The following is a 25,143-nucleotide window of genomic DNA, read 5'->3' on the forward strand; positions in this document are numbered from 1 at the left end:
GGATTATTTGCATAACAGAAAAAGAGCATCTGTTTACTAATATGTTTTTGTTGTAGAATTGAGCAGAAACAATGTCATGTTTAGTATGATGTTGACTTTAAACTTGGTAAAGCAGAATTTCTGTTAATGTTACAGCTGTGAAAACATAGTTGATAGACTATATGTCAATATATTTTCAGAATTTATTATACAATTTGATTTAAAAAAAAGTAACTGTAACTTAGTCTGAGTTTTCTGTCATATTGATCCACTCACTTGATTTACACACATTGCAGTTTATTGTAATATGCTCAATATGTTCAGTTGCATAGACTGAGCATGTAGCCATGTGAACTCAAGCTGAAGATTAACCATCAGTTGGCCGTGGCCGTGGCTGTGGCCATGGCCTTCTATTTCCAAATGCCATGCGTTGTGGATAAACCCTGGTGATCCGTCTCCCTGTGGATAGAAATGAACATTCCGTCTAAACAATCAACAAACAGCTGAGTTTTCATGATGGCTACGAAATACATATGCTGGAACTGTAACTTTTTGTCTTTGGGTATCTTATCCATAAATATCTCAATAATAAACTGGTAATGAGGTGAATTTTCATTAAGCCTTTCTAATTTTGTGGCTTGGGCCAACCCACATTACCCATTTTGTTAAATTTATGTGGAATGACTAAGTATAACAAAGTTTTATAAGCATATTCTTACTCGATGTAGATAATATGGCAACCTCAAGTTCTTGTAACCTTGTTACCATTTCTCTTGCCTCAGGGTCTCCACCCGACTCTATGTCATTCTAAAAACAGTGAAAAATAAACATAAATCTTTTAGCTGTTTGTTTTAAAATTTATTTTGTCCAATGACAGATTTGTATTTTCTCAGTTTACCTGATTTCGCAGTTGCTCTTGGTAGAAGTCAATCCAGTCAAATGTATCCGGGTCCAGCAGCAGGTTACTTTTGCAAACCTCACATGTTTGGGCATTATGGAGAAATGACCCTGAAAAAGTAGACACAGTAAACCTACACAGATACTTACCAATGGACTTTTAATGTTTGGGTTTAATGTAAGTGTTTGCTGACCTGACTGGATTTTGACACGGAGCCATTGTTTCAGGCAGTCAAAGTGAACAAATTGCATACTTCCTGAACACTTGCAGGGTGACAGCAGTGGGTTGTCTGGTGACGTTTCACTACAGTGGCAGTACCGACACTTGATTTCCTCAACTGGCAACGTGTCTGATGACCTACAGATAGCAGAAGATGGTGCAATTTCATATATGTAACATTCTCAGAAGGTTTTTTAACACATCTGAATCAGGAGAATGTCTTCACTTCCACTTGTGAGTGATGAGTAATTTAAATGTGGAGCCAGGAGAAACTGTGCCTGCAATAATTTCTTATAATGCCATCACCTTTTGATCATAAATTTCTTTTCTGGCTTGTAACAACATAAATCGACCCATTATCTTGAGAAAATGAAGTTCGTTTTCTTGACAATTATAGAGGATTTAAAAATGCTTAATTTGATCGCATCTGTTTTTGGCTTTAATACTGTTGCAGTGACAGCTGGACACTAAAACCAATCATAAATATATATTGTGCTTTGCAGCAGTTATTGTAGCAGGCAAAAATGTGAGGTTAACCACATCTTAGCATCAACAGCTGCTTAAATAAAACATAGCCAGATATTTTATTGGATAAAAAACAAAGGTAGAAAAAAAATCAACAGCTGAAAAATACTTTATCCCATGATTACCTTTCTTTGTCTCTTCTGGAGTCTTTTGGAAACCGGGAGGGTGTGTATTTCGCTGCTCCTTGACATGAACCATATAACCTCACCAAACTGTCTGTGTTGTCAGGGGCCGATGGACGCTGTGCCTCAGTGGAGGACTGCAGTGTGTCAGTTGCACTTGTTCTTCTTTGTAAAGTGTCTTCTTCCATTTCAACACGAGTTAGGTGACTCTGAGAGAAGCTAGACCTGGGTGAGGAAACAGAACACTTGTTTTGTGAAGGTAAAAGGCCCATTTCGACTTTGTCTGTTTGCTTCGGAGGTGAAGTAAAGCTGAATCTGTTACTTTTAACAGGCAATCTTGACAGAAGAATGCAAGATGGTAGCTTATCTGAGCTGCAAGAGGGCCTATTAAAAGCTGAGCTTAACTGGTTTACTTGCCTTAGAGAGGCAACCAAATGCCTAGACATGTCCAGCTGGGACATGTTTGAGTCACCACCCTCATCCTCTTCATGAGATGGAAGACTGGAACAAAGGGTTGAAGCCCTACCAAAATTGTCCAGATTCTCAGCAGTGGAGTGAAGTTCAGAGGCATTGATCTCCTCCATGTTTGTTCTGTGAGGAAGGTGTTGCATCATACACCTGTTCCTCGGGTTAACTTGCTTTTTCCCACCGTGGGTGGGTCTGTTAATTTGTCTGTGTCGCACATGCTCAGGTCTGCCCCGGTTGTGATTCAGTCTCAGGTGTGCTAAGTTGTCTTGGAAAAGCAGGGGGTGCGCTGCTCTGCAAGGCATCTTTGAATTCACTGCCAGCTCGGCATTCCGAATCTGGGTTCTGCTGGGGATAGCCTGACGGAAAGACATTGAGCTTTGGTTGTGTGGGCTTCTCGGCTCAGATGACACACTTTCCTCAGAACTGCAAGAGGACGACTGCAAGTGGCAAGCACAGAAGTTTTGGAGTGTCAGACTGCCTTTGAAGTCTCAGGAATTCTGGATATTGCTATTATGAAAATCCTATATAGTGTGTAGTTCCCAATTATAAATTTGGTGTGTGTTGTCACCTCAAAAGATTCCATTGCAACTACTTCGGGGGATGAAATCTGTATGCTGGAACTTCGTTGACTTCTCAAAGTGTCTGCGTTCTCTAAGCAACAACATAGCTGAAAAAACACAGATTCAAAACTGATGGTGAGGGAATGGAGAGAACAGAAACATTAAAAACATTAATAGTCTCATTTTAATTTATGTGTCATATGCAATTTTGAGTACCCAGCAACATTGTGTCCACTTCCTGAAATACTTTAGCATTGGGTTTGCCACTGCCTTGATATACTCCATGTTTTCTGAAACTCAAAGATATTTAGCAAAATCTGGAACATAATAAACATATAGCTATAATATTTGCAGATAACTTTAGGTGTGGAAAAATTATGGAAAAACCAAGAATGTGTAACATCTAAATTTCTGTCAGCTCAGCAGAACTTTATTTACAAAAGGCAGTAGTCATTTGTGTAGCTTTAAAATGTTATGAATGAGAAAATAAGTTAAGAAAAATACATAAAATTATTGCGTATTTTATGTTACGCAATATTATGTTCAATGCAACACTGCAAATCATAATATTGTTTATTTTTATGTTGATTTAGAAAAGGAAAACATGTATTTATTATGTATTGCTTTAAAAAATGTTCCTCAATCAAATATTGGGATGCACAATAGGCATACACATAGCCATGCAAATGTCACATCTTCTAACTTATTAGAGAGATTATTTGTAATTTATAAGATTATTTGTCGTGATGTAATTATTCCACATGTATTTTAACAATAGCGGTAAACTGTATGACTGACAGGAGAAACATAGCATTCCAGGTTTTCATTCCATCATGTAAAAATCCCTTTTTGTTTTTATTTGATTTTCAAAAAGTCTTTTTTTTTTGTAGTAAATAGTTGTTAATGATAGACATGAATCTATTTACATCGTTAGAAATTTTTTAACATAAGAAATGTTTTTCCATTTTTTTCCATCTATACTCTCAAAGATTTGACAGAGAAATTTGATTATAGTAATCATATTTATTTTAGTCATAGCTTTTTTTTAGATCATTAATTGTTTCCCCTCAAATGCTGGAGTTAAAATGTGCTCCTGTTACCTGACTTGTCTCATATTAAGACTTAGCATATATGCTATTCCTGGTGTAAAACTTTGAACATGAGTAAAGTCCAAGTTAGTATCATATCGAGATAGATTTCCGGACTTAACGGCTCGTTAAGGTTTTAACTTGAACATTAATTCAAGTAACAGACGCACATTTTCGGTAAAATATCAGGCTCCGAAGACAGTTAAATATAATAAATACATTAATATACAACAATTTCTATTAAATATTAAACAACACACATTTTACTTACAATTTAGACGGGTCGATGTGTAAGATAACAGCTTTTGTAGGGAGTTCTAGCTACAGTTAGCTCTTGTAAACAACTACGGGTGAATGTTGGTCCAAATGAGGCGTTTCCATGGAGACCAGCGTTCCGTGGGACGCAGTCCCCCCCAACCGCAGCTGCGCAGTTTGAACGTGAATGGAAAATATACTCCATTTACAATTATTCCCGGCCAATTTATCGCTTTAATGCTATCATTCTGCATTAAGTCCTGAGGGCGCTTCTTTCAAATGGTTGATTTATAATCTCTTTACGGATCTGCCTGTCTTTCCCTGATAGCTGTTTTGTTTTTTGTTAGTTCTGCCATCATAAAAGTACATTACTGCTCAAAAGTATGCAAAATGCAACGTCTTATTTATTTCTATATTGCAAGGAAAATGGAAAGTAATTACTGGGAAAATATTAAAACGTGCAAATGTAAAACATTAAATAAAAATAATGGGGTTAATTATATGCGGCAAATAAAAATGTGGTATAAACTGTTTGTAAAACAAACTTGAAAGTCCACATTCGAGGATCTTTATTCTACAACACAGCTCTAAACCTCATAGATAAGCTTACTTGTAATTTCTTAAAGTTGTCTCCAGGAATATCTCAAGGGTTCTTAATAGGATGTTGTTTAGTTCTCTGTGAAGATGATTAGGTTTGGGCACTAGGGAGGCCAGTCAATGGCTGACAGTGTTTATTCGTATGTGTTTCTCTCCAGATATGCTATTACTACATTGGTGTTCAGAATTAGCAACAACTTAAATGGACAATAAGACACTTTTTATTTGTGATTGCATGGTGGGTTATACATCTGCAAGTAGCTTTCTGAGCTTTCAGTTGACAACTGTACTGTCTCAGGTCATTGCTAGATTTGTTTCGGACATCACTCTCGGGTACTATTCCCTACTGACAGTTACCCCTGCATGGAGACCATTTCTGATGAGGCTTTTGTCTGATTGATCAACTGAAGGTCCAGATGCATCTTTCCAGTCCTGAATCAGGTCTTTGCTGGATTATTTCAAATGTCTTTAGCTTATCACTTACAGATACTGTTCATTTGCTGTACAATATTTTAGTCATCCGTCATTTTCTTTTGTCAACAGCTTGTCCAGATCATCCTAGTTTGTTTTTCAAAGACATTCTGCACATCATAAGGTAATATTCCAGCTTATAGTGTTTTTGGGAATCACCTTGTTGGTACAAAACAACTAATGCATGCCTGTTGAAAAAGCTACAGTATCTCTGGAATAATAAGTAGATGCAAAAAAAAAAAAAAAAAAAAAAAAATACAATAATACAATACAATACAAATACAATACAATAATGGGGTAATAATTGGTGGGGGCAGTTATGTATGTCTATAACAAGTTGCTAGAAAAAAAATGTTCATATAATATAATATAATATAATATAATATAATAAAGAGCATTTTCAAAGAAAATCTTTAAAAGATTAGAAGAAAGCCAGCAAAATGATTGCTCTAGTGTGCTTTAAAGATTAGAAGAAATTCTATATTTTGCTGCAAAGACCCAGACATAGGGCAGCTTGAGACTTTTACACGGTACTATCTTTGTTTTTTTAAAACAGGAAAACAGTTGTGAAGTGATCCCATAAACTAGGAATGACCTAGTTAAAATAATGAACAATGCAAACTTTTGTCCCCACATCTTCACACACAGCCTCCAAGTGATAAAAATCAATAATATCACTGACTCTTCTGTCTTTATGTTTTAATATCACTGACTCTTCTGTCTTTATGTTTCTCACAATAACATCAGGTAAACCAGAGGAGATGAAACTTCTCTAGATTAGCAGTAGATCCAGGCCAGGCCTCACATGACTCACCTCTCTGGCTCCCTATGACTCCGATGATCTCCCAGCAATCTTCTTTTAGCCCCCCATTAATCTCCTCTCCACCTGCAGTCTGTTAAAGGGAGAGATGGCTGCATTTCCCGCTTTAGCATTTTTTCCCCTTATATTTGGACAGAAAAGGAGACCAAGGGACAACTGAAACTGGGAAAGGTCTGGCAGGGTTTGATTCAAAGCCAATGGAAGCATATGTGTTCACAGAGGTGAGTGGGTCTTAAACACTCTGACCACTTCATCCATCACACTCACTGACACACCAGCCTACAGACACATGCACACACATGCACTGTGTCTAAAACCCTGCACAAAAGCAGTTTCCAGGGCCTCCCATAGGTATTTCTCATTACTATTTCAAAAGAGGTAACCTTTTAAGTATGAATACTTTATTTGGAACCTGTACTCTGCCTGCTTATTGAATATTGACATATTGATATTATGTTTCCTTCTTTTGTTTAGTTTTTTTTAAGATGGTTGCTGTCATGACATTCCAAATGAGCAAATGTTTTCCATGAAATAGATCAGTTTCAACATCTGAAATGTTTTTTATGTTATATTGGGCATAAAATATCTGTTTATGAGATTTTGAAATCCTTGTTTTTTGTTGTAATTTACATATTACAGAGCATCACTTATTTTTTATTAGTGTTGTAAATACTGGTCAAAAACATAATAATATGGGGTAAAATGCAATAAAATATCTTCAGTTATTTTTGCAGACAATGAATCATACCACAAGAGAATGCTTAGATTACAGCTAATGCCAAATAAACACACAATCATTTAATAATCAAAATTAATCAGCATTAATGGTGGTAACTAAAAAGTTAATTAAACTACAGCCATAAATATTGTGATTCTCAGAACATTAAGCTCTTCATCCTCCCTTTATATAACCCCTGTCAGCCATCAGTGTGCTTTAGTTTAATTATAATACATTAAATGAATGCCTTAGATAAAGATCAGCTGAAAGTCATTTAGCTTTTAACTATAGCCACTGCCACAATCAGGCACCATGCATTGGTCATTTCATCCTTTACCGTGTCCCTGATTGTAATTCTAGCAAACAGGCCTGTAATTTTATTGACTGATTAAACAAGAGGTCAGGATAGTGTCTGACACTGGCAGACGTCTTCTGCATTTTCTCATTTCAAATGTCAAATGCCACGCTCTGCAGGGGAGAGGAATTGAAGTTTGATTGGCATCAACCTTGTTTCTCTTCAATAATTATGAATGATTTAGGTATTAGTGTCTGCTTTCATCATGAATAATTCATGAGACCTGCTTCACCCCCTCTTAATGTTTGTTCCTGTGCTCTACCTTCACACATGGGAATTTACCTGTGAGAAAACTGAATAAAACAGGAAGTATAGTCATGAGTTCATTAAAAATAAATATGTAATTTTTATTTTATTTTTTTAGTGATACATATGGATATTTTAAGTGCATTAGATTTTTTTCTTTGCCATTTTCTGTCATTTTTAGTCGGTCGAGTTAGTTTTATGTTGAAATTGAGTACCGGAAGTGCTGCATTTGACCGCATAGACTGACTTGACCCAGTGGTGGGCAACGCAGCGCTCCATGTTGCGGCGCTGCGTGGCACTGGGGCAACTATCTGGCGCAAGCTTCTTAGCACACACATGACTCAAACTATGAATGGCCCTCCGACTCTTACCACCTTCGGCGGGTGAGAAGTCTGTCCGGGCACAGCTACCTGCTGCAAAGCGCGTGCATGCGCAGCGTACTACATCCAGGGGGGTCGCTACTGTGGCGGTTTTTCTTCTTTTGCTTGTGAATGTAGTCGCCTTGATCGGTGCAGTTATTTTGAGTCACTCGCTGTTTCGGAGCTATTGGAGACAAGCAGACTGGTGACTGAGGAGCCGCACGGAGCTCTGCAGCAGAAACGGTACCGGAGCAGCACCGCCAGCAAAGAAACCACGAATGTGATGCCAAAGCTGGACAGAAAAACAGAGGTTTAAGTCTAGAAAAGGTAAACTGTCTGCTTGCTTAGCGACTTCTGCTCTTTCTCATCTGATTTGCATTTTAAAGTTTATTTGCATTGACACTTAATAAAAAAATAGTCTGTCAGAGATGCCAGGATATAGCTGTGTCAAATCTCTAACCTGTAATCCTTATGTTGCTGCTGCTCATAGGCAAAACCAAGCCAGCCAAGCCTAAGCCAATAAACACCCCCAGTAGTGTTTAATGAGATAGACTTGGCTGCTCCTTTGAACACAATAAGAAGCTGTTTTTTTCTGGGTATACTGCAACATATGTGATGCATTAACTATACTTTTACAGAACTGTGCAGCACATTGTTGTTTTTCTCAACAACAAAGTGGTGATTTTTATTCATACTCATAAATCTGCAGCACATTGTTAAATTTATTTCAAGGTTAGACCTAGTATGCACTCATCTATACTCAAATCCAGACATCTCTTCTTCTAATCCTCTAACCTATATTCAACAGACTGAGGATAAGGGGGTTGCCCACCCAGACAACAGACTGTCCATAAAATGAAGAGGTTTATAAGGAAGAAGCTGTTCATACTTGTTCAGTGGCTCCAGGCCAGCATCTACCTCACTGTGCAGCCTATTATCTGACATCTGGTCCTTCTTGACAGAGACTTATGTGGTAATGGTATGTTTTAGCAAAGGCGGTTAATCTGTGTAATGCCTGTTGTTTGGAAGGGGAAAACACTTATTTCCCTATCATCACCCTTCGGCACTTTATATGGAAGAAAGTCAGAGGGATTTGGATGGCTTTTTGGGTATCTGTAATATGATTCAGCAAGGTAAAGATTTGCAAAATTGTCACATAGGTAAATGTAATTTTTAGGGCATGTAGTTCAAACGCACTTGTACAATTGCAAGATAAGCCTTTATAACACCTGAGAAGTGCTTTGATAAAGCATTTATCACAAAATAGGTCTGCAGAGTGTAGTAAGATTGGGCTCCAGCCCTCCTGGGCTTTGTATGAGGCTGGAGATGACTGCTGCCTCGCTGTACTTCTCTATTTAAGTTCTTGGTTGTCAGCTCGGCTCGGCACAGATGAAAGACAGTTATCCTCAAAGCGTTCTCTCGTCACACCAATGACATGCGCTAGTTGTGCTTCTCTCTTGCTACTCTGCTCCTGACACACATCTGCAAGTTCATATTGTGTAGGTTTTCCATTATGAGATCATCATGTTTTTTTTTTCTTCTCAAACCAGGCCTAAACTTTTTTTTTTCTTCTTTTTTTGTCTTCTGGTGCTTATCTCTCCATGCTCTGTGGGGGTAGTGACAAGGCCTTGTTTTCCACCGCCTGAGCCAACACAGTCCCTCCGTTCACACTTACTGACAGACCAAAGGTCTAAACAAAAAGATTCTGGTGCAGAAAATGGGTGAAAGATTTCTTACAAACCTAAGTTGACACAAAACAGCCTTCAGTCTTTTACTGTACTCCATGAATAAAAGGTGTCTTACATCTTTAAATAGAAACTGACACTCTAAACTCACCGTGTCAGTGTTGCACAGGTTAAATGTAAATGTTGAGATCAGAACGTTTTCACAGTTACGGATACATAGCTCTAATAGAAACTGCCTTTTCCCTGAACATTTAATCTCACTTTGAGAGGTTAAACCCTTATAAGATGTTCACAGCATAAGAACAAACTTTGTCATGCCATAAAAATCAGCTTCTTGTCACATTTTGTCCATAGTGCTGATAGCTTTTGTGTTGTTTCATTGGTATCTGTTGGAAACAGTCACAACAGTAACACTTGACCTTGGGAAAGCTATCATTTTATTCCAGGCCTCAGTAACTGTGATCATCAGCAGTGATGGGGAAACAAAGCATTTGCTTTTAACATATGTCCTACATCTCCAATTCTTAAACCAATACTTCATTATTTCAGCAATCCAATCCAGTCCATCTTTATTTATAAAGCACTTTAAAACAAAAAAGTTGACCAAAGTGCTGTACACAGCCCTGGGCTTAAAAACGATTTGAATAACACACTAAACAGCATAAAAACAATAAATGGACTAGCAGCAGTAACACACAATAAACAATAACAAAGAATATGATCTACAATGATGGCAGATGTCCTTTACCAAAATAACTATCCTAACCATGATCTTTATTTCAGTTGACTTGTTTTTGTGCTTAAACATGAGAAATTGTGGCATTGTAAAACACCTTTATCTGTCTCTTTTATTCTAAGTAAGAAGGCACTTTGAAAACACTGATTAGGAAAAAACTAAAATAGTTGGATCAGAAAACAAAGCACTCATCAACCATTTCGGTGTAGGTCTATATCAGGTGTTTTTAGAGATGTGAACAGTCTAACTGGCCTCAGTGGCGGAGGCTCTCGTTGCCTTCGAGTTCTTCCTCATGTTTTTGAGGAGCTATCAATCCTTTCAGCTAATCCTGTGGTTGAAATGTTCAAGCACATTCTGATTCTGTGAAGCACAGAAAATCAGTCTTGGAAATGTAGAAGATCACTAAAGAAATCAGCTAAAAAGTAAACAGGTTAAGGTAATCTAAGAGGCCAAACAGCACTTCTTTGTCAAATGAAATGGGGACTGTAGGAAACAGCAAATGAATATTGCTTAACTCTGTTTTAACGAGCACAAATGCGCTTTTTACGCTGCACAGTTATTGTCTTGCTGTGTTATTGAATGTAGCTGGGGTTAATTAAGAGACTTCTAACTGCTTAAGAATGTTTGACTGCTCTTTCAGAGATGAAAAGGTCTCTTGTTTAATGATGCAAAGCAGCTATTTCAGTCTGCATCCACTACCAAACCAGACAGCACTGGGTGTTGCTCTCTGTCTCTTATCATGTCTGAAAATGTGAGGTTGTTTCCTGTACAAAGAATAAAGATGTCATCCTCTGGGATGTTTTGATTCGATTGCCCGGGTGCTGCTTTTTATATTGTTTTTTATCAGGAAAAGCAGTTAGGGAAACCAGGAAACCCAAATGGAAAAAATGCGTGTACGAATGTGTGTACCATAGGACTTACAGCGTGATCATCAGTTTAGGAAAAATGCTGCATGAAGGGAATTAAAATTGATATTTTGGACATAATTTATTTCCTTCTTGGCCAGTAACTCAATTTATGCCCCAGCAGTGGGCAAGGCAATCATATTAGAAACTGCAAGCCCAAGCAGACCACACATCCTTAATGTAGCTTGTTGGTCAGAAATATTCTAGCTCTCTTTCTCTTCCTGATCTACCCCCATTTAATTTTTACTTTCTTCTCACTGAGGATTTTAAGGATAGATTGAGCCTTGTGAGGAAAATTTTAGCCCTATGAATAAAACTGAGTGGCAGTACACCAGCAGTGGCTCCAACATAAAGATATTCCTATAAAATACTGAAATAGCCTCATTTAGAAGAAACTATGGCGCATGAACTCTTCTAATGAGAAACGGATTCTCCTCAGGCATGTCCCTCATTTCTGTGTGGCCCTTTGATTATGTAAGACCAACAAGGAGGAGGCATCTTCTTAGCGCTTCCCTCTTCCTTATTAGTGACCAGACTTTGAGGTAAGCGGGATCATTTCATCTTGGCTGTTCTATCTCTGTCCGAAAAAATACTCTTGTGGTTAGCCGTTGCTATTCTTTTGCCTGGAATCAGTGGGATTTATTGGGTTCTAATGAGAACAGCTTGGCTCTGTTTCTTACCTCTTTAGATCACATTGGTTTAGATAAAGATTTTGCCATACAGTTAGCCTTCTGTTGCTTCAGTTCAGGCTGCTGTTTTGGGCTGTTATTTGCCACAAAATGTAGGTATTTGTGGTTTTGGTTTTGCAGAACAAGGAATTGAATGAAACCACAGCAGCAGTGCAGTAGTATTTTAAGGAGAGGTATTTTATATGAAAAAGGGCTGCGATTTCCAGTCGACACAGAAGGCGCTTGAGACTGTTTTGTACGACTCTTTTTCACTTCAAAGGAGTTGGATATACACCTTAACAAGAATCCAGCAGCTTGACCAGAAGTGCATCAGCAGATCAAAGAGGTTGGGTGTTTTCATGTGCAGCAACAGAGGCTATTATGACATGCAGGCCTAGTTACAGTTTCATAACAATGAATGGGAGCATGCCATCAATTTATCCTGTGGTTTGGGCTGTTGGCTTCTCACTAATTGGAAATTTGGGATAAGCATGTGTTTAGTTAGTGAGTTATTTCTTACAGATTCTCAAAGTACCAAGGTGACTATATCTCAAATTAGAAGGTGTTTGACAAGATCTGCTGTTTCAAATGGGAGCAAATATGGTGCTGATGGACTGTTAATAGAGTGTGATACTCCTCTGTTTCCATACCGCTTCTCATTTGTATCCAGTCTCCTCCATTAAAGCCGAAGGATACTTTGTGGTCCTTTTAAAAATATCTTTATATCTGCAGAAGTTTTGTGGTTGTTTTTTTTTTTTAAATGTAGTTTTGTTCATTGCCTCTGCAAAGGCAGTTGGTTTATCTGTCTGTCTGGTAGCAACATAAGTCTTTGACAAAATTGTCAGGAAATGCCAGAAATGAAATAAGGACCAAGTGATTACATTTTGGGGGTGATCTGGATCATCCTCAGGATCCAGGAATATTTTAAAGATTCTTTACTATTGTGAGATAATAAAGTTTCCTTTATAGATAATACCAAAAAAACATAACACAACAAACAAAAACAACAGACGGAGGCTTAACGAAGGTCTGCATTCTCTAACTGCTTCTAGTTTTATTTATTTATTCTGGAAAATGACCCAATAATACATATCCATAAATAGTAACAATATACAAACCTCCAGGATTTTGTTTTTATCTAAAGAACAGGAATCCATCAAGACATGGAAAAGAGACAAAAGACTTGTTGCTGCCAATCTAGCTGGATAAAGTTACAAAACAATCCCAAATAGTTTAGGCTCCACTAATCCATTGGCAAACACATTGTATACACACACAAAGTTCAAAACCACCACCCTCATCAGTTAGCAGGAATGGTCAACCACCAAAGATCTCTACAAGTTCAAGGTGTTTAGAAGTCAGCAGGTTTTTGAAAAATCCCAGAGACAAAGATCTTATGCAGGCAAATTTCTCCCCCACATGAGCTCTTCGTCTGGAAAACATTGAACAACAACACTGTGCATGGAAGTGTTGCAGGAAAGGAGACACTTCTCTCCTGAGCGAACATCGCTGCATATCTGCAGTTTGCTAAATATTTTGTCGTAAACGCTGTTAAAAAATGTTTTGTGGACGAATTAGAAATTATTGAAACTTATTGACTCAGATAAGAGGTGCTTCATTAAATTACATACATTAGATAATCCCATCTCATCATTAAAACATTACATTAACTTCAAGCCACTTTTTATTCTGGTGAAAAACCCTCACTAAGCTTTTGAGCTCAATGGGACAGTGTTTAATAGTCACTCAATGGGATTAAATCACCTGGCTGCGCACAAGAGTGGAGGAACCTCTATTTTTTTTATTATTATCATTGTTGTTATTTTATTTATTTTTTACTGAAACATGTTCACTACTTAATTTGAGTCTGAAACTGACAGCAGAAACTGGAGGACAAAGAGTAGAAATTTAAGTGACAGCTGATAGTTTAAAGGGCACGTTGATAAAGAAATGTTAAATGTTCTAAAGGGTTCTCAAATCTTTAAGCACCGTCTTATGTAAGAGTCACAGTTTTCTGAGCCGTGTGCAAACCATCTCCCTCTAGAAGCCAGCACACCAGAACTAGTGTGTCTAGGAACTGTTTATCTTCAAAAGTTAACCTACTTGCTGTGTTTGCAGCATAAAAACTGAAGAAAAATCTGAAACAGTGGATTGTAAATCCATAAAGAGAAAACTTTTAATGTAATTCATGAGTTTAGATTGTGTATAGATGCAGAAAAGTGCCTGTAAATGATCTTTAAAGCCTAAAAGATGCTGAGTTGTAACAACTTGTTCAGAGTGATATATTGGTGTGAACATAGGCTAAGACCAGACGCCAGCAGTCGCTGAGTCTGGGATGTGTGTGTGAAGTAATTTCTACCACTTTCCTCATAGTTTGCACAGATGTATATCATATTGACGGTTACTGCTGTGAGTAGATTCTTTGGGGTTATTGCTGCACTGCAGCTTTAATGAAATCAAGTTAATCACGTCTCCAGACAAGCTGGAGTGTTATATGCCGCCTTTTATGTCTCTTACCTCTTAGATAGAATAGAATTACCTGATTCTTCCAAGATAGCCAAGCTGTGAGATAACAAAGATTTGCTCTACGGCTGCATCCAATCAGTCTGCCACTCAAACTTCCTCTCGGGGAACCAAAGATCCCTGTTAGCCTATTAGCTGTTTGAGCCAGCCCCTGCTGCTGATGGCTGTTCATTAGGCTTAAAAGCTTCGGATAGGACAGCTTTGCCTTTGCAGTGCTGTTGGGAGTAGCCACTGACCTCTGCCCTGTCACCCTTACTGGTGAAAGTGCGTGGTTTTTACACCTACCAGATCATTTTCTCACCCTGTTTCCTTCTTTACACACACACCAAACACATCATCAGCATCTTCCTTGTTCTTGTCACTTACAACATCTGGTGCTGTTACCGGGGTCTTTCCAGTTAACCGTGCATTGTGATGGGAGCAGCTCGAACGTTGACACCGCAGCTGCCAAAGCTTTATGATGTGATCTGATGCTGGTGTGAAGCTCTTAATGAAAACACTGGTGCTCTGTCATATCTAAATAGCTCCACATTCCTTTGTGTGGCGCTCATTTAGCCGATGGATATGTGATGTGAATGGGATGTTGATGGGTTAACTTCATTATGGTTTTCCAGACATTTTTTTTTATGTCTCTGAAACATAGTGGACTCATTGTTGATGGTGCAGCTGTTGTCACCGGTTTTGTACGATAAAACTGGGTGTGACGATGAGTGTAGGAGTGACAGGAGGATTTTATCAAAAGTGGTATTGTTGTAAGCACGGGACAGATTTGTCCGTTCAATGACGCCCTTTGTGTTGAGGAACTCCAATGAGTTGGGGGCTGTAAATTTTAGTTTAAAGTGCTTTTTTTTAATCAAGCATGTTTGATAACCAGTTTCACAACAAAACCTATGTACTACTTTGTAGACCTTTGTCTTAAGTGCTGTTTCAGTGACTTTAATAAACATTTGTCCTAAAGACCTTAAATATCTCTTACTGGCAGGCTGAAACAGTGAGTTCACATTAGCTGTTTTAATTCATATCACACTCCTTCGAGCTGATGACATTAGTTTACTATCATTTGTTAGTGTTCTTTTGTATTTAGTGGCTTTACTATTATCTTTGTGATAACAACTCTTTGTTATCTACTGCTTACAAACTGTTGATAAAGTCTCCACGCTTTCATTCCAGTTAATTTTTTTTTTTTTTTTTTTTGGGGGGGTAAAATTGATTTTATCTGGTATGAAATTTTACACTGGAAGAAATATTGTGTTTTTAATGTTCTTAGTAATTTTAAACATTTCTTTTTCTGGTATTGTGACTCCACATGTAGAAACTTATTGATCTTTTATAACACATTTATTTTATGAAATAACTCATTGCAGATAAGCCTGTTTTCCCAAATAATAGTTATTTCAGAATAGATATTTAATTGTTTTCTCTCTGACTCAAACGGCTTTGCAGATGTCATCATTTAACTTGTTTAATTTAATTGGAACAGCAAATGAAATGCAGACGTCTGTTTTGTAAAATGTTTTACTCAGAAATCAGACATCCCACAAAGACTCTCCTTTTTAATTGGCCGGTTTTTGTTGTGAGATAACAAATAAATGAATGTTAAAGTGCAATATAAGTTTTCAAAAGCAGCAGTTTTGAGCACACAGAGCTTGACTGAACAAACTGAATGCTGTGCCCACCAGCAACGAATTCTGACCCAACGAATCAAGTTAAGTGAAGTGGTCCTCTGCTTCACCTTTTGTCATTCTGCTTCTCTGAAATGCTACGTGGCACAGTCCATTTTCATGGCTCTTTTTAACTATTGTATTCTCCTCATGCCAAGATGGCTTTCTATGGCCACGTACGTTTTTTGCATATAAATCTAAAAAAGGAAAGCAGATGAAAAAAGATATTTCCTCGGGTCAACCAAATGTCAGTTGCTGGCCACAGTCCTTGCAGTTGCACGGACTTACGCTTTTGTTCTCGCTTCATGGAGTATACTGTACTTCTTGGTATCACTTGAGGTAAAGTGAGCATCGAACATGTGAATGTCCCATTAGTTTATAAAAGCAGAATGTTCTGGATTAGCTATTTTTTTTTTAAATCAAAAGATAAATGGTCTTGTTGACAGAGGGTTAGTTTTAGTGGGTGGTGCTTCTTTAACAGGGGCTTGTTTTCAAGGTAGAGGGGTGTGGTCTACTGCTTCAGCCTCGAGCCACCAAAATATGTCCTTGTTCAGACATGGGAGTTCATTGTGTTAGCTGTCAGGACACAGAGTCCCCTCTGAGTTTGTCTAAAAATATCTCATACCACCTCTGCCCCAAACACACAACAAGGAGCATGAAAACAGAAGCAGCATGAGGCTGGATGAGCAAATGTACAGCAAAGGCACTTGGAAATAACTGCACTTCTCTACAGTGCAGTCTGCAAAAGAAAGGCTAATCCAGCTGTAGATGATACTGCTTTTTAAATTATATGTAAAATTGTAATAAAATTAAAATGTTTTGGTAGTAGATTTCAATCCCAAATGGAAACAAAAGGTAAAGTTGCTGGTAGATCATTTAAAAATGCATAAATGATAGATGATAACATGTAATCCTTGATCAGTAGATCAGGAAGAAATATTTTGTCATCACTCCTCATTTACACATAAAAACCTATTCCTAATGCGCCCATACATTGTTGAAAACACTACTCACATTGCAGTGAGGAGTCAAAAACATTACAGACCCTGTAACACACTCTGAAACAGAAGATTTGGACTGACAGGCTAGTTTTTAATGAAGGATGTTGCTGTGGGACTTCAGGCTTCATGGCTTGACTGTTTTCTCAGTCAAATCCTGTAGTTGTTGATTAGGAAAATGGTTGCGGTGTGTGTTGGGGGTGAGAATTTACATATTTTAGACCTACATATCTTGTGATTTCATTCTTCTGTGAGTAATCTGCTGCCATAGCTGTAGTTTCCCCCCCAGTGAAGTATAACCTTGCATTCCTGTCTAAAAAATGTTGCCATACTTGCTGTGTTTTTTCCAGCGTGACCTCTTTACACTTCAGTGCCACTCTCAGTAGTAGTTTTGCATCATTATATTTAAAATTAGCCCGTGTTGTTCTGTGTTTGTGTGTGTGTTACACTATGCAATCTGCAGTACTTAACTGCACACAAATTGCACCATTGTGCTCTTCTCTTTGCACTCAGGCTTCTGCTGTGCTCTTGGGAAACAAAAAATCCCAGCCCATAGACTGCTACCTTATGTGTGAGCTACTTTTTACTTCACAGCATCCTGTCTGGGTGATTACTGATTAACTGCATTCAGCAGATCACTCGTCAAGATGGATACCCTGTAGTGTAGTAATTGCATACAGTACATCATCATAATGGGGCCATTTCTATGCAGATCTGCAGTTTAGTACTATGTCAGGATGGCTGACCACTTGATGGCTGTATTCTATTTAGTAATCTCGTCAAAATGGATGTAAATAGGAGCTAATCAGATTCCACAGGAATCATAAGCAGTAGGAAACAGAGTTTTGAGGTGAAGCAGAGCATATTTGTGGAGTTTCGTGGGATACCATTCATATCAGATGAGCACAAAGAACAAAAAATCTGAAACAAATCTTGATAAGAGTTGTACACCCATATGAGCTGAAAGTTGAAAGGAACTGTGTTACAATAGACCTTGTTTGATTTTAAAGAAAATGGATGAAGTTGTCAGTCTCAGTCAACATATCTGCTAATTTTTTGCAGCTGCTGGCCAATAAGACACATTCAGAGATTCAGAGAGTGATTGCTGCAAAACACTTTGCTTTCTGTAATCGGCTGTTCATGGTAAGCTTCAGAATCAGATGTTTTCAAAAACAAGTCAGAGTGTTAGACATTAAATGATGATATAAAATGAACACGGGACAACACACCAACAAGTTATTTAACAGTGTCAGATATATCAAAGTTTTTGTGTGTTCAGTGTCAGCTGAGGCAGGCAGGTAACAGACCTCTGCCGGCCACTGTATCACTGCATCCATTGTGCTGTCACCTGTTGGAGTTACTGCATCGGTTGTAGTGGAATAAATGTGACACTTCCAGATGACAGGAGCGGATGGTCAGATGGTTCAGGGTCCTGTTTGATGGTTCAGGAGCTGTGACTTGTTTACATCCCAGCAGAAGGACATCCAGTATCTTCTGTCTTCTTTTTGACCGGAAACTGAGACAAAAAGCGTCTCAGTGCAGCATTGTTTCTGTGGATCCATGGTTTAAGATTTAAAGAAAATCTAGCCATAAACAAACATCATTTGCGTTCATCTCCTTGTCTTCTTGTCTCGAGAGCAATCCTGATACGTTGTCTCCCAGAATGCATTGCACAAGTAAAATAATGGCGACCTCCATAGGTTAAAAACGTGGTAAGTTAGTCATTTAAAGTAATTAGGAATTTTCAGGCATCACTTACAATGAATGTTAGTGCAACCGTGCAATAATAATAAGGCCAACAATTGCTGATGGCTGGGGTTCCTTTTAACAGTATAAATGTTGCTATAGTCTCTAATCTCTACATAATTCAGTATAATAGTGCAGTTTAAGTTTCTTCATCTACCAGTTTCTTCCTGCTTGATAATAAATGACTGAGTTTAAATGTTGTGTTTACAGTAATGGTTCACTATTTTATGGGTTAAGGTTGTGTCTTACAACATAACAGCTTTAAAACAATCAGGAAATTTAATGTTTCATTGTTCAGATTCACTCACTTTTACAATCGGGGCTTCTTCTCACCATTTATGCTCAAGCTCACTCAATCGTAGCGCTTCATAATACACGCTGTCTCCTTGGCTGATTAAAAATGTATGAACAGTGTCTAAATGTTACATGTTCTATTCTTGCACTGCAGCTTAAACTTAACAGATTTTATGAGTTATGGTGCATGTTAAACTTAAGGTGAGTAAGACAGTGCGGGAATGTAAAATGCTGGGATTAGTGGAGCAATCATACACGCTTAGAGCTGCAGGCCCCTCCCTGAAAAGTTCTACAGTCTAAATTAAGATTTATTAGTGTTGCAGCTCCTTTAAATAAGTGAATGCTTCTTTAGAATTAAAATTTGGTGAAGTGCTTGAAACCTTTATCTTTTAATTAAAGTTATGTGTGTGCATTTTTAATTAGCTGACTAATGGAGATCTGAGAACTTGCTGTTCACTCTCTTTAAGATCCTGTGACCATGTAGTGTTTTGTATATTTCAGAACAATATGTTTTCTCTGATGCAAGATAGGAAGAGAGCACGACTAACATATTTGCTTGATAGCCCCTTTTCTCTCAGGGCTGAAAAGGTCAGGGTCAAACACTTACATGGTGGGCGACAGGAAGCCAGAGGGACTGCCATCTCTAAACGCCTAATGAGCCTCTAATTGATATCCAGCTGAACAACCCCACAGAGTGTTAATGCCACTTCCAAGGAAACTATTTTATGTCTGCTTTTCATTCAACTAACGAGATGCAGAATGCCCTGAAGCATCCATTTTTTAACATGGAGTTGCAGCAGTGACACAGCAGTTGTTGGTAAAAGCGCTTTCTGCGGGTTCAGACAGAAAACACACAATTACACATTTATACACACTTAGAACCGCTTTTTATGAGTTTATTTAAGATTAGATGAGCCAGAAAATTAACAGTGACCAAGCACATTCATTACTGTGTTCCTTCTTTGGTCAGTCACAGTTTTTATTGCAATCTAGATAAAAAGAAAAAGTCTCATATCACCAGGGGCAACACTTCAAGGCTAGCTGCAGTATTAAAATATGAGTAATATTTATTCATATCCAGCTTTTTGTGAGCTGTAGCTGCTGTAATATGATGAATCTTGAGAGAATGAGCAAATCCTTGGAAATGCTTTAAAACCAGCTCTACAACTAGATCCCATTCACCATACTTTAAAGTCTCTAGCCCCCCCTCTACCAGGACAACTCGGAGCATATTTGCCTTAATGTGTCATTCATCTCAATATATACACCCTCAGAAACCACCGATCAAAATAATTTTTTATGCAACTTGGCATGTTTTTGTTAAGGTTTATGCTTTTTATTGGGAAGGTACGCTGTTTTCTGTGATAAGCAAGGACATTAGTGTCCTGTTTACTGTGAGTTAAACTGGGTATTTGTGTTGTTTTGCATTGCTAGGTCTTTTAGGCAAGCCAAAACATTTTGCATTTGTATGGAGCAGAGTGCTTTTCAGTGTCTTTGTGACAACTCCCCACAGGCCAGCATTAGCAACATGTTTCGGTGAGCCAAGATCTGAGTACACGAGGAAGTAATTCACATTTTCTTTCTGTAACGAAACAGCACCTGATGCTTAAAGAATGGATTACATTGGTTGCATTGGCTAGAAGTCAGCCTGTCATCTAAACCAGTGGTTTCCAACCTATTTTCCTCTGGGACCCCTTTCATGCAAATACTAAAAAGCCACGGACCTCCTGCCCCACCCTGTGCTGAAACCATGCTTGGCTTGATGCTTTCAACAATGAGATTCTCACTATAAACTTCTGGCTGAATTCTGTCCTTAAATTAACTCAAAGTTAAATAAACAACGTATAGCCTTACTTTTTTTCTTAAAATAGGGACAATGTGTGGACATTAATCACAATTGCTATGAATGTTTAAAGCCTCAGGGACCTCCTGTACTCTTTGGGGGACCCCAGGTTGGGAACCACTGATCTAAACAAATGTATTTTTCTCATTTAAAAGTGAACAACTTCTGCTGTACATTATGTACATTATTTAAATTTTTTATCTAATCCAACAGCTGCATACTGTGTAATCCAAAGCTAAGTTTTGTCCCATTTATTTTCTGAAGGACAAAAGTGTATTTAATTTAATTTAATTTAATTTAATTTATTTATTTTTCTTTTGTTGTCTCGATTGTTTATTGTTGTGTTGTTTTCTGGTTGTCATTTGCTGCTGGCTGCAAAACCAACTGCCCCACTGGGGATAATAAAGCTAACCTTGAACCTTGATCCTTGAATCACTTTTAAACAAAATAAATAAAAATATATTGCCTGGACATGTAAATCTGTGCTTGTCATATTAATTTGAATACAATATTTTAGTCTCTTGATGTTTAACGTTGACAAACAGGTGTTTGAAGATGAGAGATGTTGGTAAAGTTTATGGAACTGATGCTAAATTTTCATGGTAAGCGTGATGGTTCTGATAGTTTTGACTTTACCCATTGAGAATATACACTTACTGGCCATTTTACATTGCACTGCCCTCTTGCATTAACAGATATTTGTGTTAACAAGCATATGACCAGGTGAACAAATGAAGTGGCAGCTGAGACTATATTTATGTTCTTTCAGGACATTATGAGCAGCGCTGTGTATGGGCTCAGCGATTGGAGAATCTTAAGGGGTTTCTAATGAAGTGCATATTCTTAAAACTTACAGTCCTCTGAGTTGGTTCTTAAGCTTCCTCTTAAGAGATTATTAGCACTTGTTTGTCTCTAAAACTCTCACTGCAAATTGCCATCTTTGAACCAACTATGGGACATCAAATGAAAACAGCACATTCTCAGCTCAACTACTGTGCACTATATATTTACCTTATTAGCTGTAAGGTTAAAGAACTTGTTTTCTGGATCTCCTTTCTGGTGCAGGGATCCAGTTTCTGTCATGCGAGTTTTAGTTGTGTTATTTTGGTTTAATGAAGAATGGGAAGAAAAAAAATAATACTGTGAAAGAACAGTGAAACAAAATATAATTTTTTTTAAATTTTAAATTGGAAAAAAATATATTTTAATTAATTTAGATCCAATACTTGGATCCCTGACAGTTCAGGTAACGTCATGCAGATGGGAGACTGCAGCTGTTAAATACATTTCACTCCTGTTTTGCTTTTCTTGGTCATTTGGCTCAGACCATGAAAAACCCTTGAGATTAGTAGGAAAAGCAGATCACATCTTCTAATGAGCAAATTCCAAAATATTCCACATTTTAACAATTGATTCCATTTTTATTGTGAAATTACGTGATTCCAACTGGGTAATTTTGCATCGTAGCAGATGTGCGCCGCTTGTGATTTGAAACCAGGACAGTGTACAGCTGCTTATAGGAACCAGTCAGAGGAGAGAACCAATCCCTTCTCAGCCTTGAATTAGCTTGTTATCATGATGTCATTTTTTCCGGTGAAGGGGATTCACTCAGAATACACAGACAGACGCTCATGGAAGTTAAAGGTCTACACGTAGAAATGTTAGGAGCACCGGTGCGACCAAGAAAAAAAATGTTACCCTACAAATTTTTGGCAACCTAATGGCCGCACTCTAGAGCCCTGAGATGTCCTCACCGGTGCTGCCATTGTTTTAAAAGATTGCATGTGCAGACGCTTCTGTGTTTGTTTGACGCTACGTCAGTGTTACGTCAGTGTCTGGAGAAATGATACCAGATAGGTCATACAGGGAGAAGAATTAAAATATTGTTAATAAGTCTCAAATTGCAAGTAGAAATCTAATCTCAAATCACTGGAAATGTGAATTAAGTCTCAATGTTGAGTCCCCGTCTGTGGCATATATAGTATATTTTAGGTATCCAGTGTTTATTTTTCATACCTTTGGCAACTGAAAGTGAAAAATAAAAATGGTCAGGGGAAAACGGCCATATGTTCCCAGCATTAAGGCCATTTTTTCCCCTTGTATCTCTGTCACATTGCACACAACAGCGGGTTTGCCTGGAACACAAAGGCATTTGTGCAGCATGAAAGCTTAAATACTAATGTCTTCCTAGAAAGACATGAGAGGGAAAGCCTAAATGTCATATTCATCAGTTAAATGGGGACTTAGAGAGTTGGACACATAATTTGTTTGATCTGAATTCTGCCCTTTTCAGTTATTAATACATCCACCCAGTGGACAAATGAGACTCGTGCCTACTGCCACATGATTAAGTTTTCAGTCCTCTGTGGGATGACATTTTTGAGGATGTTGTTTTCATGTAGTGTACCAGATTTTACATCCGAAATCTGTATCACTGTAAACCAGACAAGTAGCGCTGGGAGTTGTTTTTGCCCCTGCTTCTGCTTTAATAATCATCTGCTGTGGGGGACAGCTGCCTGACCAATGTGACCCAAGTGACAAGAGGAGTGTCCTTATGTGCCCCCTGCTATATTTCTTTAACCCCAGACCCTTTAACTAGCTTGTTTATCTTTTTTTTAACTATCCAAGCCTTTCAATTGATGTAATGTTTGAACAAACTGAGACCAAAATGAAAAAAAAACATAAAATAGAGAAAATTGTTTGATAGTAGCATTTAGCATTTTTCCTATAATGCCCCCTGTAATAAAAACAATTCCAGAAAAAGCAGGGATGCTATTTAAATTGTACAACAAAAAAAGGAAAACATTTAAAATGTTAAAAGTGGCAGGACCATATTTACTATTCCCTCTTCTTCTTCTTCTTTTTTTTTTCTGTAAACTTTTCCACAGAGACATCCAGCTCGGTAGGGTTAGGGGGAGGGATGGTACAGAATTGTTTGTGTTTCCACAGGCAAAAACTCTAAAGGGTGCCAGAATATCTGCTTTTAATCAGACCTTTCCATTCAGGTCCCAATCTTACCGATCTGACCCTTAAGGCTGGAGCCTGGCATACTGCAATCCATGGATTGGTCAAAAGATTGGTTACTTCCCATGCAACTCTGCCATAAGAACACAGCGGGAGCAGCGCCATTTTTAAATATGCTGTGGATTTTTTGTTTTTTAAAGCCACATGCCAAGAAGAAAGACCACAAACTGCTGGATGTCCACCAGATCCTTTGTTTTTGTGTTACTATCTTCATTATAATTAAAGGAAGCTGTGGCACCAATATGACCCTGCGCTGTTATGTAGCTGATGCATCTAGCGCTATCAGGCTTATACCCCATCTACTAGGTTAGGATACTGTTGGCTGTGAAATACAACTGAGATCAATGTTTACCAAACTGCACTAAACGGTCCCAACTCGAGCCAGACCCTTGGTCTTTTGGTTCCAGAGGACATGGCGTGCTTGATTTCCAAAAAGAATTTTAACGATTCAGTTTATCTGCCCACAGAATAATTTTCTACTTTGCCTCAGTTCATTGTAGATGAGTTTTGGATCAGAAGAAATGGAGACTTTTCTGAATCATGTTCACATATGGCTTCATCTTTGCCTGATCAAGCTTTAACCTGCATTTGTTGAAGACATGGCGAACTATGTTGGCAATCATTTCTGGAAGTGTTTCTGAACCCAGGCAGCACTTTCCATAAAAGAATCACAACTGTTTTAAAGAATAATGGAGATGTGATTCTCTTCTCTTTTTTAATTATTATTGCTGGAATGTATTTAGACTTTCATTGGTCGTCTGTTCAATTAATGTGTTGACAGTTTAGTATAAAGTTCCACAAAGTGCTCCCTTAAATGAGCAATGTGCAAACTATGATTAGAAAATGGTTAAAAAAAACAAAATAAAAAGTCCATGCAACACCTTTGAGAAAACTTGATGCAGTTTTGTCTTAGAAAATCTTTTGTGCAGAAATCATATCCTGTTGTCTCCATTTTAGCTGCCCGCTATAAAAGTCAGTGTATTATACTGAAGATTGTGTTAGAGGGAGAATTAAGACTTGAAACGGGAGCTTCACCAAGCTTAAACTAAACTAAACTTAAACTAAGATCGTTTTCACAAGCACCTCTGGTATCCTTCAAAACATATAGTATGGTGCTTTCCAGTTGTCTCCGAAGTCTGAGTGGTCGAGAGGTGTTTCAGCTGCACCAGCTTGGAAAAAATGGACGCCACCAAAACAGCCAATTTGTGAGCATCTGGAAATAATATATAAAAACTAGAAAATCACAGTCCCATTGTAAAAATGCACACTGAGAACTGCAGCCACTTTTGGTAATAATGATTAATAAACCACACATATTGACGCAATTTTTCATGAACAAACCCACCGTAACAACTTTATCATCGATAAAAACAACTCACT

At 37.9% G+C, this 25,143-nt stretch overlaps 2 protein-coding genes across 8 annotated transcripts in view; one reads left to right on the forward strand and one right to left on the reverse strand.

The window, feature by feature from the left end:
• Positions 1-259: 259 nt before the first annotated feature.
• LOC121632318 (E3 ubiquitin-protein ligase MARCHF7-like) lies at positions 260-4,233 on the reverse strand. The gene is made up of 9 exons (XM_041973693.1): positions 4,131-4,233; positions 2,988-3,061; positions 2,780-2,878; positions 2,161-2,648; positions 1,747-1,968; positions 1,071-1,234; positions 878-987; positions 699-786; positions 260-438 (listed from the first exon to the last, which is right to left on the reverse strand). Exons 2-9 carry the CDS (start codon positions 3,054-3,056, stop codon positions 347-349), a joined length of 1,332 nt encoding a protein of 443 aa, XP_041829627.1. The 5' UTR covers positions 3,057-3,061; positions 4,131-4,233; the 3' UTR covers positions 260-346.
• A 3,397-nt stretch (positions 4,234-7,630) lies between these two features.
• tanc2b (tetratricopeptide repeat, ankyrin repeat and coiled-coil containing 2b) overlaps positions 7,631-25,143 on the forward strand; it is a 158,329-nt gene continuing 140,816 nt past the window's right edge. For all 7 annotated transcript variants that reach the window (XM_041973144.1, XM_041973145.1, XM_041973147.1 and 4 more), the window contains exon 1: positions 7,631-8,007. The gene's annotated coding sequence lies outside the window, so the exon portion shown is untranslated. The remainder of the gene's footprint in view (positions 8,008-25,143) is intronic.

This window comes from Melanotaenia boesemani, chromosome 21 (assembly GCF_017639745.1).
Source record: "Melanotaenia boesemani isolate fMelBoe1 chromosome 21, fMelBoe1.pri, whole genome shotgun sequence".
In the NCBI taxonomy this organism is placed as follows: domain Eukaryota; kingdom Metazoa; phylum Chordata; class Actinopteri; order Atheriniformes; family Melanotaeniidae; genus Melanotaenia; species Melanotaenia boesemani.

Excerpts from the sequence above, each read along its gene's own strand:
- LOC121632318 (XM_041973693.1), bottom strand. The coding sequence starts at position 3,056 with ATGGAGTATATCAAGGCAGTGGCAAACCCAATGCTAAAGTATTTCAGG. Across the intron at positions 2,879-2,987 it reads AGTGGACACAATGTTGCTGG|CTATGTTGTTGCTTAGAGAA; the intron begins GTACTCAAAATT and ends GTGTTTTTTCAG. Across the intron at positions 2,649-2,779 it reads TTGCAATGGAATCTTTTGAG|TCGTCCTCTTGCAGTTCTGA; the intron begins GTGACAACACAC and ends TGCCACTTGCAG.